Below are 18,362 nucleotides of genomic sequence, written 5' to 3'. Positions count from 1 at the left end.
AGCCCTAAAAAGGGGAGAAGGAAGAACGTTTGAGAGCTGTAAAAATAAAAGGAGTAACAAAAAAGTGATTAAGGAGAGGGGGATGCTGACGATGAAGAAAATGAATAAGAAGGAGCAGTGGCGTACTAAGGGGGGGGCGGAGGGGGCGGTCCGCCCCGGGTGCCACCAAAGTGGGGGTTGCCATCCATGACCCTGGTCTGGGGGCTGTGTGAGCTGTGGCCGCACAGTGCCCCAAGGTAGTTAGGGCCGGGCGGCCAGAACAGCTCACACACGCAAAGAGCAGCAGAACTGGCCGCACGGAGGTAAAGTGGGGGCGGAGCTAATACAAACCTTGGGCGGCGCCACATCAGCAGCGGGGGCGGGGCTTAATACAGCCCTTACCCGCTGCTGTTACTGCTTCACATGGAGGTGCAGCAAGAAGAAATCCCTGCCTCTCCACATAACAGGCTCCAGGGAAGGACTTCAGGGAATCTACTCCTCCTCCAGCTCCTATCTGTAAGTAATGTATGTGCCAAGCCCAGGATCCGCCCCGGGTGCCAAATGCTCTAGGTACGCCCCTGAGTAGGAGGGTTTAAGAGAGGTTCCCCATTCAACAAGTGCAGCACGTCTCTTCATTGAATAGTACGAGGATTGATGATAATTTAAAGAAGATTTCAATATGGTATGCATGCCTTTAAAATTCCTACAACATACATGTATTTGCTATGCTGTCATGTTGTATTTGTACTTAATAATTTAGGTTTTCAGTGGTAACATTTGTTGGTCAGGAACGGAACCTGTGTTTATTACATTGTGTCTATGGTAAATTAGTTCTCACTTTATAAACTCTCACTTTATGAACTACGCTTCGGAACCAATTAGTAAGTCGGGAATTACCTTTACATATATATATATACAAATGGAAAACAATGTAATATGAATAAAAAAAAGAAATATGAGAAATTAAGAAAAGGATATAAAAGAAATATGAATTGTAAATATTTTACATATATAATAGTTCTGTAATTTGTGTTATAAAATATGTTTTGATATGCCATAACTGTAGTAATTCATATAATTTCATATTCATTAAAGATTTATTTACATAGGATGGATACCCGTCCCCCTTGTCCCTCCCCTTCTAAGTTCTATTTTCCACTTTTTTTTTTATTATTATTCCTTCTTTTTGTTTCAAATAATTTTTTGTTGTTGTTTAAGTCATACTCAATATTCCATTGCTTATTATACATAATTTTATGCTGAAAGATAAAATACACTAAAAGGCCTATACAGTATTTCATGAATATTTTTGTTGTAATATTGTAGAAATAAATTTGTTGTTATGCATATTATGCTATATTATGTCCTTTCTTTTATAGTATGCTGAGGTCAGTTGTGTACAAAGAGGGGGTGGGTGCCACTCACTAGGGCAGTGCCCGGGGCGCATTTTCATCCCACTTGCAGGAGTCTCCACATCCAGCAGCAGCATGTCCTCTGTTCTCGCAAATTCACAACCCGCGGCAACGTCCTCTCGGATCGCGAGAACAGAGGACATGCTGCTGCTGGATGTGGAGACTCCTGGGCCCCTCTTCACTTGGCAACCATATTGTGCCACCGGACCACCAGGGAATGTAGTGTCCCCCCCCTCCCTGGACACACAAACAATACACACTGCTCACTATACACACTACACACACACATACAACATACACACAATACACACACACACACTGCATACACTATATGCACACACACACACTGCATACAGTACACAAACACATACACTACACACACACCGCATACAATAAACACACACACACACTTATACCTGTGTGTTTGTTTATCTGTATGTGTGTCTGTATATGTGTATCTGTATGTGTGTTTGTATCTGTGTGTCAGTGTATCTGTATGTGTCTGTGCCTATGTCTCTCTATACATGTGTCAGTGTGTGTGTTTGTATCTATATGTGTGTTTGTATCTGTGTGTCTCTATTTGTATGTGTGTCAGTGTTTGTCTGTATCTGTGCATGACTCTGTTTCTATGTATCTGCATGTGTATACCTATGTGTCTATGTATCTGCATGTGTGCCAGGGTGTGTATATTTGAGTATATGTGTATATGTGCATACATCTCAGCATTTCACCAACACTACACACAAATACGCCCCTGCATCCAAATATCAACACTACATAAAAACACACCACATATTCAAAAAAACACACTACACAAAAACGCACGCCTGCATTCAAATTCCAACACTACATGCAAACACACCACTACATTCACTCACACATACTTCATACAAAAACAGGTTTACATTTAAACACACAAACACTGCTCAGTGCTAAATACATAAAACAAAAAATGCAAACACTGCTCAATGCTAAATACATTTAAAAAAAACGTGTGGGTGTTTTTTACATTTTAAAATTGGCACATATATAAGATCCACCCTGGTGCATAATACTCCAAGTATGCCCCTGGCTGAGGTATCTCGGTGTTTCAGCGTTTTGTATATCTGCTTTATTTTGCAGTTTTTAAGCTGGACTAGTATCTAAGATACCAACTTCTCCCTTAGGCACTTAAAATATTTAGGTCTGATATAGAGGGCTCTATTAAGAAGCTGTATTTTCACTTTTGTCCTCTGGCTAATTGCTTAGTTTAATTAACCCCTATAACCTGATTTTCTTAGAAGCCTGAAACACAGGAATAATTATTTGTAGTTTTTACTTACTTTAGCTGCTCATAAGGGTAAGGAGTTCTCCTATCCCCCTGTTTTGAGGCAGGCAGAGATTATTTTACACGTTTATATGTGCCACTTTATGTACAGTATTTTATTTTTGGGTTGCATTTTAGACCAATTTGTTGCTTGATAAAGATTACATTTTTTTTTAGCCTTGTCCTTGTAACCATCCAGACTAAGTGTCTGGTTGGGTAATTTTCTTCATTTCTGTACATGGTATCAATATCAAAATACACTTCGAATAAAATGGTCTATCTAGCTATCTCTATATATAATTTAATTCTCATTGTAGTTTTATATATTATTTTTCTATCATTAAATATTTTTTTTTATTCCATGTTTTGGGATCTGCCTGAAAACCCAGGCAATCCGGTCAGTGCTGCAGGGACTGCTTTGTCAGGCAGTTTCCCCGATCGGGATTGCCACGGAGGGTATTTGGGTTACGGGAGAGCACTATAGTTAGGATGTGCTATGCCGCCCTAACGGCATTAAAGCTTTCCTTTTGTAGTAAAGCATAGCATGCCCTAGCATCGTTAAGTGGTTAACATTACTTGAGTATATATTAGCAGCATGTTATAGATTTCTTTTGCATGATACGGTGATAACTTCCAAAGAGCAGAATAATATTGGTGCCAAGTTCCAAGTTCTACAATTGAATCAATGAACAAGAAACCAATGGAATGTTACTGCGGATTGCTCTGTCAGTCAAACTTTAAAGAATTCTTACCGAGTTATTTACTATATTTAAAATGGTCAGAAATTAGAAATGATATTCAAATTAATAATTGCTGTAAATTGCAAAAGTTGCCATCTAACATGTCTAGCAGGAATGTTTATTTCTCCATTGCTGTGTGAGATCCATCCAACTTGTGTGCGCACACATTTAACAAAGTTCTCCCCTGGAGAAAGGCAAGACACTTTTAATCAACAAAAATTGTAAAACAGGCTCTGTATTAACTGATGTCAGCAGTATCACTTGAAAAAGCCTAAGGGCGAAACGCATTGTGATTGTATAGAATTACTCTTTTTTATTTGTTTGATCTATTTTTGTATGGTATATCACAATAAAATAGCTTTTACCATCAAAATTGTTTTTTATTTATCCAGAGGAGATTCTACAAAAGCTGCTGCATCTACTTACATACATGACAATAGGCATAGCACCCAAGCTGATGTAATTGAGCATATGGTGCTCTTATAAATGTAAGTAGATTTAATTCTGAATTTACAATTGTTACCATTTCAAGCAAAAAGCGCTATATTTGTTTTATTCATTGCATATGACGGCTGCACTGTGAGCACTCAAAAAGGATACCAAAAGACATATTCGGGAGTGGGGATCATATCGCTCTAAGGGCTATCTAAGAGCCGATTGGAGGCTCTCCCTTTGTAAATGCATTTTTATCACTATAGAAAGCTTGACAAAGACCTGCATCGAGGTCGAAACGTTGCTGTGCACTTTGATGTTCCATTAATAAACTCTGCCTGAACCTGAGCATTTTTTCTTTACATTACATTTCAGATGAGCCATCAATAACAGAACCAGAATCGATTGCCCACTCATCTTGCATCTGATCGTTTGCCCATCAAGGAGGATAACAGACGGACCTCCAAAAGATACAATCTCTAGTAGGTTTTACTTCGCTACTAAAAAGACTTTTCTCTTTGGGACATATACTGCACTTAGTATTCAAATTGTTAGATTTAAATTTTATGCATCCTTTAGTTATGTGATACTCATATTTATGTAGTGGTATTTTACTACTATGCTTTCTATTTTTTTCTTCTGGATTGTGGTGGTATCCAAGTTACATTCTTGCTGCTTTTGATGTTACTATTGTATCTTATTTTTGTTTGTACAATGAAGTCAGCAGTAGTTTGGCTGCCATCAGTTTATGTCCGGCTCCACAAATTCTATGTGATGAGAGGAACTACAGCTGGGGATAAACTATTAAGCCCACAAACTTCTACTGGCGGAACAAAAATCAAACTTAGACAAAATCAGAGGCAGCTGATTGGTGGTGCCTCTTTTTCATGTTACTAAACTCAATTTTATAGTGCTTAAACAGGTTATCACTTTGTGCCAGGGAATTCCCTGCTTGATGTCAAACCAGCAGCCACTGACTCTTTTCACCATAAACAATACAGACATGCCAACATTTTATAGACACTTCATTTGTAGAGTCTTCAGTTTTTGGGCCATTGTGTGTTGACTTTATATGAATAACTAGCTGTTCACTGTGACAACATTGTAATGCCCTTTGTGTCTCCAGGATTGTCCCACTGCAAGTAAGACTATTTGTGCTAATTAAACTTTCTTCTCTTTCTAACTTAAAGGACCACTCTAGTGCCAGGAAAACATACTCGTTTTCCTGGCACTAGAGTGCCCTGAGGGTGCCCCCACCCTCAGGGACCCCCTCCCGCCCGGCTCTGGAAAGGGGAAAAGGGGTAAAACTTACCTTTTTCCAGCGCTGGGCGGGGAGCTCTCCTCCTCCTCTCTGCCTCCTCTCTGCCCTGTCGGCTGAATGCGCACGCGCGGCAAGAGCTGCGCGCGCATTCAGCCGGTCGCATAGGAAAGCATTTACAATGCTTTCCTATGGACGCTTGCGTGCTTTCACTGTGATTTTCACAGTGAGAATCACGCAAGCGCCTCTAGCGGCTGTCAGTGAGACAGCCACTAGAGGATTAGGGGGAAGGCTTAACCAATTTATAAACATAGCAGTTTCTCTGAAACTGCTATGTTTATAAAAAAAATGGGTTAACCCTAGCTGGACCTGGCACCCAGACCACTTCATTAAGCTGAAGTGGTCTGGGTGCCTAGAGTGGTCCTTTAAGCATTTTTGTGGTATACAATATTGCACATCATGTAAACTTAAGGTGTAATTACTTGCTGTATTTTGTTTTCTTTAATATAAATTTCCTATTTATTTATTACTGGCATTTATAAAGCACCAACAGATTCCGCAGCGCTGTATAACTGGGGAAAAAAAGACACAATAAGAACAGACCGATACAACAGGTAGAGGACCCTGTCCGTGAGCTTACAATCTAAAGGTTAAAATGGGGAGATGAGACAAGAGGTAGCAGAGGAATTTGTATTTGATGGCAGAGATAAATAAATAGTATAACTGCAGCAGCTGAACGTAATAAGGAGGTGATTGGCTGTGGTTCCAAACAGCTGGAGGTGCATGCTATATATTAGAAGGAACCAGGGTGGGTGGATGGGTAGAGCAGAGTAAAATTAAATGGCCTTCTTGTTGCTGGGATGGATGAGGGATTTTTGGGCCTAAGGAAGAGAGATGGGGGATGGAGCATGCCAGCCATTTGTTATAAACAATTAAATATTTGCACACCAAAATTCTAACAGCCAGATTATTAATAACTACATGCAACAGCAAGTACAAAATATTACCGTAGTAAACTATATGTAACAATGGCAGCATCATTATAGTAAAATAATAATCTAGTAACAAAATAAAAGAAGTCCCGTTAAATATCTTCTGCGTCTCTGTTTGTACCTTTGAAGCTGCAGTATTCAAATGAAATGGGCTTCTTGTTGCTGGGAGTATACCCCAATGAAGTCCAAGACTAAATACCAAGCATTCAAAGGAATAATACTCCTACTCTCTATGCCCTTCTATCCCATATGCCTAATGCATCTCAGTATTGTGTATGGAATGAGAATTCTACAATAATGACACACTTTTTATGCAAATCTATAGTATGTTTAATGTTCATTTGTGCTGTTATGTCCACTCTGGCCTTACTTTGGATCTAAAATAGTTCAAACAAACAAACAAAAAACAACTTAACATAAACATATTAATGATTATGACACTCCCCCTCCCCCTTACTGTTGTTTACTTTTAGAAATACATACTTTTAATACAGATAGTTCTGTCAGCAACCTCTTCAGTGAGTTATGTGGAGTTTCATGCCACAGAACAGTGTGTAAAATGATTCTTTCGGATTGGATCTGATTGGATATCAAATTATCCAATCACTGTATGTTTTGTTTTTCAGTGAAATTAACAGTGTGCTTTTTCTGAGTAAAAAAATAAAAATAAATAAAGACAAAACTCATTGAATAAATTTAGCAAACCTTTATTTTACTATATTATTAATTTCTTCAAAATAAATACAAGACCGTTTTTAAGATATGACAGATACAAAAATCATTTTATTGTATTTTCCGATTGTAAAAAACAATTAGGACTTGGTTTTCATTTCACAAGAGATGCAGATGTATCCATCAACAACACAAGTTCACCGTGCAAAATAGAACATAAAATATTCAATGTAAACTAACAGTCAATCTCATTCCTTCACATATGTTTCACTGTCTCCAGACTAGCAAAAGCCTTGAGTTTGAGAAATTCTTTTAGCAATTATCAAGAAACTAGTAGAATGGTTACATGAGACTTCCCAGCATCCTTTGCCTGCAACAGGCCAAAGGTTTTTAACAACTAAATAAAATGGTTCTTACTGACCCACCTCAATTCAAAAATCTGTAGAAATGCTCAAGTATATGCATTTTATGACAAACACCAACAATTTAGTATCAAAAAGATTAAATTTGCTTAAAATAGAAAAAAAATACCCTTCACTTTTTATGTATATATAAATACGGTAACCCTGCAATGGTAAATTTAAATACTCTACAAATAGATTTATCAAAGAAAAAGTAAAAAAATATTAGATGTACATATAAGAATTTCTTCATATAAAGACATGTATCACTAAAGTAGAAAGACATTCATTACTGCCTTTATCCTGCTAAAGAAATAGAATTTTGGACAAACTCTCTTTGTCTCTCAACGTGGCAAAGAGAGTAACGCTTAATACATAAATTATAGTTACCGGTATATAAAGTTTTTCCCCCTATTTATAAACAGGAGCTGCAACAAAAGTAACTCTGAAACCTTTTTTAGCTGGCAGTAAGAGAAGAAAATAAATAAATTATTTTTCAGCCTATAAACATACATTACATGTATAAGAGGCACACAAAGATCATATCCATTATTTTTTCTTGACATGCACTTTCACCACAGGTTTATAATAATGTCACACTTTGCAATCAAGCGTTCAGTTTCAAACTACTTTCTAGTCGATTATTAGACCTTCGTTATTTTCTCTAGAGAAAAAAAAAATTACACGGGACAAATATCCCTGATAATAAATTACTTTTAAATAGTCCTGGTCAATGGCTAGAGTATGTGAACAGGTATAAATAAATCAAACGTGCCAAACGATTCTCTCTACAATAGTGTAATACCTACCAGTTAGCAAAGTGCATGGATATTAAGAAATGTTTTTGCTGCCAAGGTAAAAAAAAACAAAAAAAAACAACAAAATGCTATGAATCCCCTTGTTTGATGTGGCTACAGGCTAGAATTAATTTGGAAGGAAAATATTAAAGTATCAAAATGGTATGTTCTGTGAGGAGTACATTCAAAATTAAATGTGTAATATCCTGTTCATTAGGTGGAAGAGATAATGGAATATTCTACTAAACATATAAAAGTTGTTTTGTATTTGTTTTGTTCTGGCGTAGCTTGGCATCTGATGCATATTATGCCCGATAATTGTCTACCGAACAAGGAAACATGGGGAAAGTATGTCCAATATACATTCACAATTCCCCACAAATGGTTCTGCACAGTATATGCATGCACACAATAAGCTGATGGATATTCCAATGGTGCCTCACAGACTATACTACATACATTGTATAGACTTAAAAACTGTCAGGACACTCAAAGGGTTAAATCCAAAGGCAGAATTATTATTAGAAACAGAGGCCTCTGTTTCCATAAAAAAATCTGCTTTTGAATTTAACCATTTGAGTGTTGTACTTTAAATTCTAAACACATATTCACATGCACAGCATCTCAAAAACAGGTGGCACCACTGTACCAGTTTTGGAGTGGTGGTATGTGTTTCTGCAGCACACAACACTTCAACATTTACTTTGTAGTAAGTGAGGTTTCCGGTCTGTTATAAACATACGATTAGCAGCCATCTTGTTCATACTATAGATTACCGTGATTAGTGGGTGATGGATAAAAACAACGTGTATTATATTTTTGTAATAAGATGCTGCAACTTCATCAACAAAAAAATACTAAACTGGGAATTTTTGTGCATCAAAATCATGAGAAAGTGTCAGCATAAGAAATAAATCTTATTAATTGTGTTTAAATTTGATTCAGATAACAATGGCTTAAATCAATAAGAATGATGCCAGGCTTAGAACAATACGCATGCTTTGATGAACAGGTGGTTCCACATCCATAGTTTTCTGGCCATTGGCCTTCCTTTATCAACCAGTAATATTTTCATTGTTTTATAAAGTACAGAACAGCTTCTGTATGACGATTACTGTAAATCACCCTTAGATTGCAGTCAAGTTTTCAAGTACAAAGTACACAATATATTAAAAAAAAAAAAAAAAAGAAGACATCCCATTCGCCTAATTTAAGAATGTATCTGATAGAATATCATATAATACATCCAGATGGTTTGGATGTCGATAGATGTACCATGCATCTAATCACCATAACATTATATTATTAAGGCTTTTGGTCCAGAATGTACCCCGTGCCTAATTTCAGTTCAAAGATTGGTTTATAACTGCAGCAATGTGTAAGCAATTTAGCTTACTGCTGCTGTTCGCCAACCTTCCTGGCTCAGACACAGCAATGCAGGATTTTTTACTTTGATCTTTCACCTGTCAGTGTTGTCCAAAATATCTTGCTTTCTACACTGGAGCTATCAAATTTGCTGTAAGCATACAGGTTGGTGGCTCTGCTGATCTGTAAACTATGATAATAACCATGGTGTACATGAAATGTGTTCTGCGTGCAAGACTACCCTATCACATTTCTTTAAAAAAGCATTGCGTCAAGCAGAACGAAAGTACCATATTAGTGGTTCTTGTGCAAATACTTTCAATTGAACCTATATCCTCTAAATCTATATCCATACCTTTGAACTAGTCAAAGTCAGTAACCACCAGGGAACAATAAGGTGGTGATCTGTCTATAATATCACTAGGACCCTGGGCAAAGCATTTTCTTGGGCCCCCTGGCCCCCTCCCTGCCACGCAATCACACCTTTCACATACATACTTACAAAGACATACACGGACAGACATACTGACACATACACACACACACACACACGGACAGACATAATGACACACATATATTCACTGAGAGACATATTGACATATTCACAGACACACAAAGACATACACAGACACACACAGACATAATGACACACACAAACATACGCTGATAGGCATTCTGGCACACAGACACACACTAACAGATATACTGACAGACACACACATACACTGAGACATACTGACATACCCACTGACAGACATACTGACACACACATGCAAAATTTACACTTTTAAATCTACTTCCCGTTTCCTATCTTGAAAGATTGCTTCCCTGGTGTCCAGAGTGGTGGCCATCCGGCTCAGCCCCCCTCATCTCTGCCTACCTGGTCTCTCCCACGCGGCTCTCTCTGGGAGGAAGTGACTCACGGTAGTCATTTCCTCCCATTCTGCCAAAAAGCAAGGGGGCCCGGTCGTGCTGTTAAATGCAACAGCTCACGACAGGGCCCCTGCTTACAAATGCCCACTGGGTGGCCCTTTACTGCATGGGCAACCCGGTGAGCTTCCTTAGTGTGCAGGCAACAGGATGTACTGGGAGCCCATGAGGGGGAGTAAGCTGTTGAGGGCTTGGCTGGCCTTGGCTGGAGAACAAATCTTACATCTGAAGTTTCATTATAAATCCAAAGAGTGCCTACGTAAAAGACACAACTAAAAGGGGGCCTTTATTTTGCAGCAAAAAAAAAAAAAAATATTTATAAAAGACAATTACTATAGCAGCAAAAGCCATCATAAAATGTAAGCACATATAAAATTAATTTACTTAGCAAAAAAAAAATAAACTCTGTTCGTTATTGAACCAGCTGGAGATGCCAGAACCTACGTAATAGTAAAAACAGGTATGTTTCAAAAGTAGTGGTTCTAATCTTATTGTATGATAAATAACTCTCACACCCAGTGTCAAGGATTCTGCACCGCTGTGTGTGTGTGTATATATATATATATATACACACATACATACACACACACACACACACACACACACACACACACACACTTTCTATATAATAAATAGAGCATTGTATATCACAATTACTATACTACAATTATTTGCTCTTCTATTTACATTTCAACAAAATATAGGAATATTTTTTAAGACTTTCAATAGTATAACCATAAAATATATATTTGAATTATACAGCTTTTAACAATGTACATCTATGTACCCATATAATTTAACGGACATTTTAAAATGTCAGGATCCAATGTAAAATATAAACATTCCATTAACTTTTTTTCCTTCCGTCTATTGTGGACTTCTAGCATTCACCAAAGCTTCTTGATTAAAAGTACCAGCAACTTCATAAATAAAAAAAAAGGTGTCTTAAAACAGATTTATCTCCAAACTTTGTGCAGAAACTGCTTACAAAGCATCCACTTTCATCATATCGCTTTTATCAAATACAACCTTATTGGAGAAATAGATGGAAATCAGTCCAAAGAGTGCAGCTGCAGCAACGTAGGCGGTCACGGTCTGAGTCATTTGGACAATGATACCCACAAAAAGTGAGGGCACAACTTGTGACAGTAATAAAGCACTATCTAAAATGGCCATATCCAGGCAGATCCCATGGTTGGCGACTACAGGCTCTGTTGCAGTGGCACTCCCGTCACTGGTAGAAGGACCAAGGCACAACGGGGAGTTGTGGGAGCTGAGCAGTGTAACAGCTGTGCCGTTCGGCGTTTCTTTAATGAAGCCAGACTTCCACTCTTTCTCGTTCACTTTGTCTTCTGCTGTGTTCTCACACTTGTCCTTGTATTTGGGGAGAAAAACCTGTTGAATAGAAAAATAATACTTCACTCTCACATAAAAGCAAGCAAGTCTCAAATTTAACATTTTAAAATGTATATATTATTTATATAACAGCATACGAAATACTTCTTAATTGATCGGGTCAATCTTTTTGGACAGTAAAAGGAAGGTTCTCTCATCTGGTCTACTAAGACCGGGGTTGCTGTTCTTTATAATGGATCTGCAGAACCCTATAACGATGCATTTTGTATTTAGGGTTCTTATATTTAACTTTTGCCTTCCATTAATCTAAAATCCTTCCTTGAAGCCTTAAAAGCTTGCAAAACACACAACACTTACAGAACAGAAGAACTCTCTGATCCCCAGAAGACAGCCCATCCAAGGACAGCAGGACAGAAGAGAAATCAAGAAAAAAAAGGAGAGAAGATGAAATGAGAGAAAGGGCCAAAACAAGCATACATCACTGGATCAGCATGTGTTTTTAAAAAGCTAAAAGCAAATAAACTTAAAGGGACATGTTTATTAGGAAGAAAAAAAATGAAAAGAAAACCAATCCTTGTGTCATGAAAAATCCTACCTGTTAAACTTAAAAAAATGTATGCTGTTTTTTTTGTTTTGTTTTTTAATAAAAAAAAGGAACAAGCTCTATCTATGTTGATTTTTGGAAACTAACTACATCCAATAGGACTTTAGTATAAAAGAAAAACGTAAGGCTGTAACCAGCGGCCACCACTATTTCCAACAGCCAGTTGGAGTCATTGATTAGTACATTTCTAGAGTGTCAGATTTATGTACTCAAACTATAGTTTGCGGATTTAAAATGTTTCATAGGCCTACTTTTCTGAAAAATACAAATGCAGATGTATACTTAGTATTACAATGCAGCATTGAACAAATAATGTAGGAACAAAGGCAAGGTTTGCTCGGTGTGTCTTTCCATTGACTTATATGTATTTTCCACTCCCTATTTTGGTCTGGATTTTGCAATTGGTTTTCAATTCAGTACATTTCAGTGCTAAGTAAATAAATCTCTGTGTTTATAACCAGTTTGTGTTGTGTATTGCTAGTCATACCAAATTACATTGCCTATTGAATATGAAACATGGGGGAAGATTTATCAAAGCAAAAACAGGTGCTATTATGGGTATAAATGTTGAGAGATGTTTTATTGGTTTCCATGGTGATTGTTCATTACTTAACACTGTGACCAGAATAGCACCTGCAAATCCCCCCCATGGTGTCTAAATCCACCGAATTTAAAGGGACAATATAAACAACATAATTACTACAGCTCTCTGTACTGGTTATGTACTATAGTTAAAAGACCTTGAGAAACGTCCCCTCTTATTTTGCAAATAGTTTGAGACTGGTTTAACAAAAGTTGGAGCTCCCTTAGCGTTCGCCCCCTCTTCACCCACACTGAGTAAGCAAAATTTACATATGTGCATTATGTTCGCTGAAAAAGAACATAAAGTCATTCTAAAATAAATAATGCCACTTTAGAGAAGACACACACAAAAATAAATTTTAAACTATAAAATCCGCACCTTTTGACTGCTATCCATAAATTCTATAGTGTTCACTGTGTTTATAAGGAAGAGGATGAGATGGGTGTATAGTGTGAGGAAAGCTGGATACGGCCTCCCATCCATGCGCTAGTCCTGACTATTTGCAGGCAACGATCATTACAAATTATAATGCAGTATATACTTACCTGGCGGTTATTGTGGTAGAGTGAGGTCAGAGTGTACGGCAGGATCTGCAGAACAGAGAACGGGAAGCCAGTCAAGGCTGCAGATGCAGTAACCAGGATCACACTTTGAGAGAAGCACATGACTGTTGCAGCCAATGGGAGACAGGTAACAGCAGAAAGGTACACATATCGAGTGCCAAAAGTTTTTATGAGATAGTCCATGGAGAAAGAGAAGATCATGGACATCACAGACTGAAGGAAGAGCCCCAGGCTCCCCATTCTGACTCCTAAAATAGAATATACAGATAGTCAGGCATATAACTAAAAAGAAGGTAAAGATGCCAATGGAAGCACAAATCACAGCAACATTGTAACAACATCATATATTAAAAACATAACATTAGGTAGTTAAAAATATCTTGGAGTAACAGAAGTAGTACAAAGATCAATACTACCCACCTTCATCATACCGAAGTCTAGCTTCCGTCCCTGGCTCTGCCACGGGCACACCATGATAAAGTCCTTCACCAACAAAGTCAGTATAAAAGAGAATAAGTGTCATGAGACCCATCCAGGAGAAGAGTTGTGCTACAAATAGACGCCACAGAGCAAAAGGTACCCGGTAACAAAACTTCCTAATTCGTGACACAAAAGCACATATGCCTTTTAATGCCATAGCTAAACGCCAAGCCCTGAGTGGCAAATTCCAGAGCTGCCAAGCTCGTAAATTGGTCACCACCCTGGATGGAACTTCTCCAGGAACATCTACATGTGCACCACCAGTTCTCACTTCTTCAGAAACAAAGAATGTGGCAAAAACACATCCAGCCAAAATGACTAAAAGTAGGATAAAAAGACACTGTTCTTGCCCGCCTAACTGCTGTGCCACCCAGCTGCCATTCCAGTTTATAGAAGGCAATAAGTATCCAATGCAAGCACCTAGGCCAACAGTCAGGGCATACATTGAAAATGCTTTGCTGCAGGCCTCTCCCTCTGGGAACAGGTCAGAGAGCAAGGCTTCCAATGGTGTAAAGCAAACCTGTCCACAGGAATCCAATAGTCCAATGCCAAGGATGAGGAAAGCCACCTGTGTTCCAGCATAGTCGCCTCCCGTAAATGTTGCCAGTTGTTTAGAATATGGGATAATGATCAGACTTAACATTACTCCTAGGCACAGAATCCAGATAAAGGGTCGGCGGCGGCCAAATCGGCTCCTCAGTCGGTCGCTGGCAGAACCTATGAAGTGCACAACTAAAAGGCCAAGGATGGGACCTATACCTAAAAGACAAAAAAAAAAAAAAATGCATTAAAATGGAAAGCAGAGGTTTTGGTAAACACATCAAGAAGAATTTTACTGCAAGTAAAAATTGGTAAAAGCAGTCTGATTTTAGTATCTAAATTTCAGTCTCCATAAGTGTTGCAATTATCTACATTCCCATTCAAACGTTTTCTAACATAGCTACCAAAACTTTGAGCAAAGTGGACTTTCCACTAGATCTATCAAGTACAAATGTATTAAATTAAAGTAAAATTCCCAGCACCATATCTACTAAAGCCAACTGTAGTGGTTATAGTACCAGGAGTGCCTTGGCACCTTATCCTTATAACCTGTCAAATGTCTTGAGTACAATTTAACAGTTACCCGTTACTGGTTTTATAGCATGCAAAGGCTAATTTTACTGCATATTTACTGCAAAACATAAAATGATCTGTGAAGGTACATGCACACCTTGGCCAAACAGATAAAATCAATTAAAAAAAAAAAAAGCCAAAATATGTTTTACTGCTAGTAAAAGTAATCAACTCTGCAAAAGAATTTAAATAAGATTCATAAAGGTAATGGAGAACAAGAAAAAAAGAGAAGTGATTTTACTTTGAATCACTAATGAATCAATTGATCTCCTTATGTAAGCACTTTCTAATCATATGTATAAAACTACAAAAAACAAAAAGATAAATAATTAATTCACAAGACCACTTATAGTACTGGATGTTTAAATTCTCAGTGGAAGCCCTACTCAGCCAAAAGCAAAGCACAATGTCCTAAATAACTCAACTAAGGGAAAATCCACCAACAAAACCTTCTGCTCACAGGTATGCACAATGGGTGGGCCATATAGCCCTCTCCAACCACCATTCGGGTGCTGTCCAACCATTTGCATATGTTTTGGTTCAATCCTAATTTTTCTAAGAATCATGAAACTAGAATCAATCATTGACAGAACTGGTTATCATTATAGATCATCTTATTTAAAGGGACACTATAGTCACCAGAACAACTACAGCTTATTGAATTTGTTCTGGTGAGTAGAATCATTACCTTCAGTCTTTTTGCTTTACATTTAAATAAATATTTTCTATTGAAATTACCACTTTTAGACTGTAGAAAAAAAAAACATCATACTCCAAGACACAAAAATAACTTTAACAAGCCTTTAAACTGTCCTTCCTTTTATTTTTTTAACCATAGTACCCCTTCTATGTTCAGTCTCATTTGATATAAATTGACTATTTGTGAAATAGTTCAGGAATTATTCCAAAGCTCTTCAGAGTCCTTTTCGGTAGATTCAGAAGTGCTCCAACTGTATATAACTAATTTGTGATAATTTATCTGATTTCTCCAAAATAATCTAACCTCAGTTTGCAACATACAAGTTTCACCACTGTTTATATTAAAGGGACACTATAGTCACCAAAACAACTACAGCTTATTGAATTTGTTCTGGTGAGTAGAATCGTTACCTTCAGGCTTTTTGCTGTAAACACTGTCCTTTCAGAGAAAATGCAGTGTTTACATTACAGCCTAGTGATAACTTCACTGGCCACTCCTCAGATGGCTGTTAGAGATCCTTCCTGGGTCATGGCTGCCTAAAATGCATCCAAACATTCAGTGTCTCCACCCTCTACATGCAGACACTGAACTTTCCTCATAGAGATTCATTGATTCAATTCATCTCTATGAGGAGATGCTGATTGGCCAGGGCTGTGCTTGAATTGTGCTGGCTCTGCCCCTGATCTGCCTCTTTGTCAGTCTCAGCCAATCCTATGGGGAAGCATTGTGATTGGATCAGGCCACCACTTCTGATGTCAGAGGAAGTTCACAGGCAGAGGCAGCAGCTTCAGACTTGAATACAAGTAGGATTTTAGAATCAGTAGGGAGGCAAAGGGGGCCAATGGGGTTAGATAGTGGTTTTCACACAATAGGGTCAGGAATACATGTTTGTGTTCCTGACCCTATAGTGCTCCTTTAAGTTCACATGTTCTTCTATGTAAAAGCGGTTTTACAAAAAAGTTCTGTAAAGTTTAGGTTTAATTATTGAATACATACTTATGTTTTACATAAATAATGTTTTAAAATGCCCTTGAATGCACTCCTTAACTACATAAGTCACGTTTATCTTTCTACTTAGTGGAGGTCCTCTGTGGACTATTTAGTTAAGGCCAAGAGTTAAGTGACTTGGGTAAATCTGGGTTCAGTGCAAGATGACTCAATAACTTTAACCTGTTTATTAGATGAGCTCTAATTCAGTTCTATCCAACTCATCCAATTTTAGGAGACAAACATTGATTAAAACGTGTTTATCATTTTTAATACTATATAAATCTGAGAAAACAGACCATTACAAGAAGTAGTACAGGAATCGTGTAGAAAACAGAAGAGTATTTGTATCATGTTGTATATCCATAGAAAAGCATACCACCTACCTAATACCATAGTCATGAACTTTTCTTCCACTCCAGCCTCCAGCAACAAAGGGGGAACAAAAGTGACTCCTGCGGCCAAACATACCTCGAGACCACATGTCAGGGAATTAACAAGCAGGAGCTGTGCCTTAGCACTGTGGAGGAAGTGGGGGATCCCGGACGTCTGCATCTTGATAACTTTTGACGCTGTCTGAATCTTCTAGTTATACTTCTAAGTTCCGCAGGTAAACACTTTATATCCTGCTTCACCCCTGCTGCTTCTGTTCCAAACAGCCATCCTTACTACAGTGAGCCACGAGTTTAATGGTACATATTAGTGGATACATCTCCCATCATAATACGGAAAGACGAGAGGAGCAGGGAGATTGAAATAAGGGTCCGGCAGCTCTTTTGGTAAAAATCCAATGACGCTATATCCAGTATATAAGCATCATAGCCTGGAAAAAAAATGAATAAAAACAGACAAATTAGTTTTGTTTTACAAAGAATATAATATGCCATTGTTAAAGTGTTGCATTTTAATTTACCCAACAGAACTATAGCTTTTGTATGATCATTCTCATTAAATGTTGTGTAGCTTGAGCAGGACCCGCATCACCTTCTGTCCCTGTTCGTCTAAGTTGTCTTGCTGTAATCATTTCTTTGTTTGTCCATGTTTTGTACAGTGCTACTGAATTTGTTGGCTCTATAATCTATAACAATAATCAAACGAATGTAATAATCTAGTAGTAGCACAAAGCAAAATGCTGTAAAATGAATAATGCACTCTACCAAATATGAAGTGCTTAGGAAAAAGGGGTACGTATAAAATATTTTTCTACCATTCTCTGGTTTCCTGTGTGTTTTTGACTTAAAAATTAGATAAACCCGAATGGTCAGGAAGGGACCAAAAACTCCTACGTAAAATCACCTTAGCAGCTAGACTCACCATGGCACAGGCATGGCTTAAACCCGAAATCCCCCAGATCAATATGGTGGTACATAAAATAAGAGATATCCACGTCATGGACCACCTCACGGCACTGGTGAGAGGCACCTTGAAAGCCTATGAAAAGGTCTGGGAAACCTGGAAGGCCTGTGATAGAGAGAACTGAGGTTAAATCAGGAAATGGGGCACCACCATCACCAACCAAACCCGAACGTAATCCAGACGAAACTCCGATCTCCGCCTGAGTGGCTCCCTCCCCCCCCTCTTTTTTCTTCTCTATCCGTTACTCCTTTTCTTTTGGGTTATTGGAAGACACAGAGACCACGAACTGAGGCCACCAACCACGAGCGGAGGGCGTCCAAAACAGACGAAGCACTC

General features: G+C 38.0%; 1 protein-coding gene across 1 annotated transcript; it reads right to left on the bottom strand.

Moving 5' to 3' along the window:
• Window positions 1-9,853: 9,853 nt before the first annotated feature.
• On the bottom strand, window positions 9,854-18,015 carry SLC45A3 (solute carrier family 45 member 3). The gene is made up of 5 exons (XM_063451322.1): window positions 17,985-18,015; window positions 17,057-17,493; window positions 13,811-14,629; window positions 13,373-13,638; window positions 9,854-11,679 (listed from the first exon to the last, which is right to left on the bottom strand). The coding sequence occupies exons 2-5, from the start codon at window positions 17,223-17,225 to the stop codon at window positions 11,269-11,271; spliced, it is 1,665 nt and encodes a 554-aa protein (XP_063307392.1). The 5' UTR covers window positions 17,226-17,493; window positions 17,985-18,015; the 3' UTR covers window positions 9,854-11,268.
• Window positions 18,016-18,362: the final 347 nt, after the last annotated feature.

This window comes from Pelobates fuscus, chromosome 1 (genome assembly GCF_036172605.1).
Source record: "Pelobates fuscus isolate aPelFus1 chromosome 1, aPelFus1.pri, whole genome shotgun sequence".
NCBI lineage: Eukaryota > Metazoa > Chordata > Amphibia > Anura > Pelobatidae > Pelobates > Pelobates fuscus.
The sequence above is the reverse complement of the archived record's forward strand: the minus strand, read 5'-3'. Positions and strand labels throughout refer to the sequence as shown.

Coding starts and splice junctions, on each gene's coding strand:
- SLC45A3 (XM_063451322.1), bottom strand. CDS start 17,225: ATGCAGACGTCCGGGATCCCCCACTTCCTCCACAGTGCTAAGGCACAG. Junction 13,639..13,810: donor TAGACTTCGGTATGATGAAG/GTGGGTAGTATT, acceptor ATTCTATTTTAG/GAGTCAGAATGGGGAGCCTG. Junction 11,680..13,372: donor TCTACCACAATAACCGCCAG/GTAAGTATATAC, acceptor TCTATTCAACAG/GTTTTTCTCCCCAAATACAA.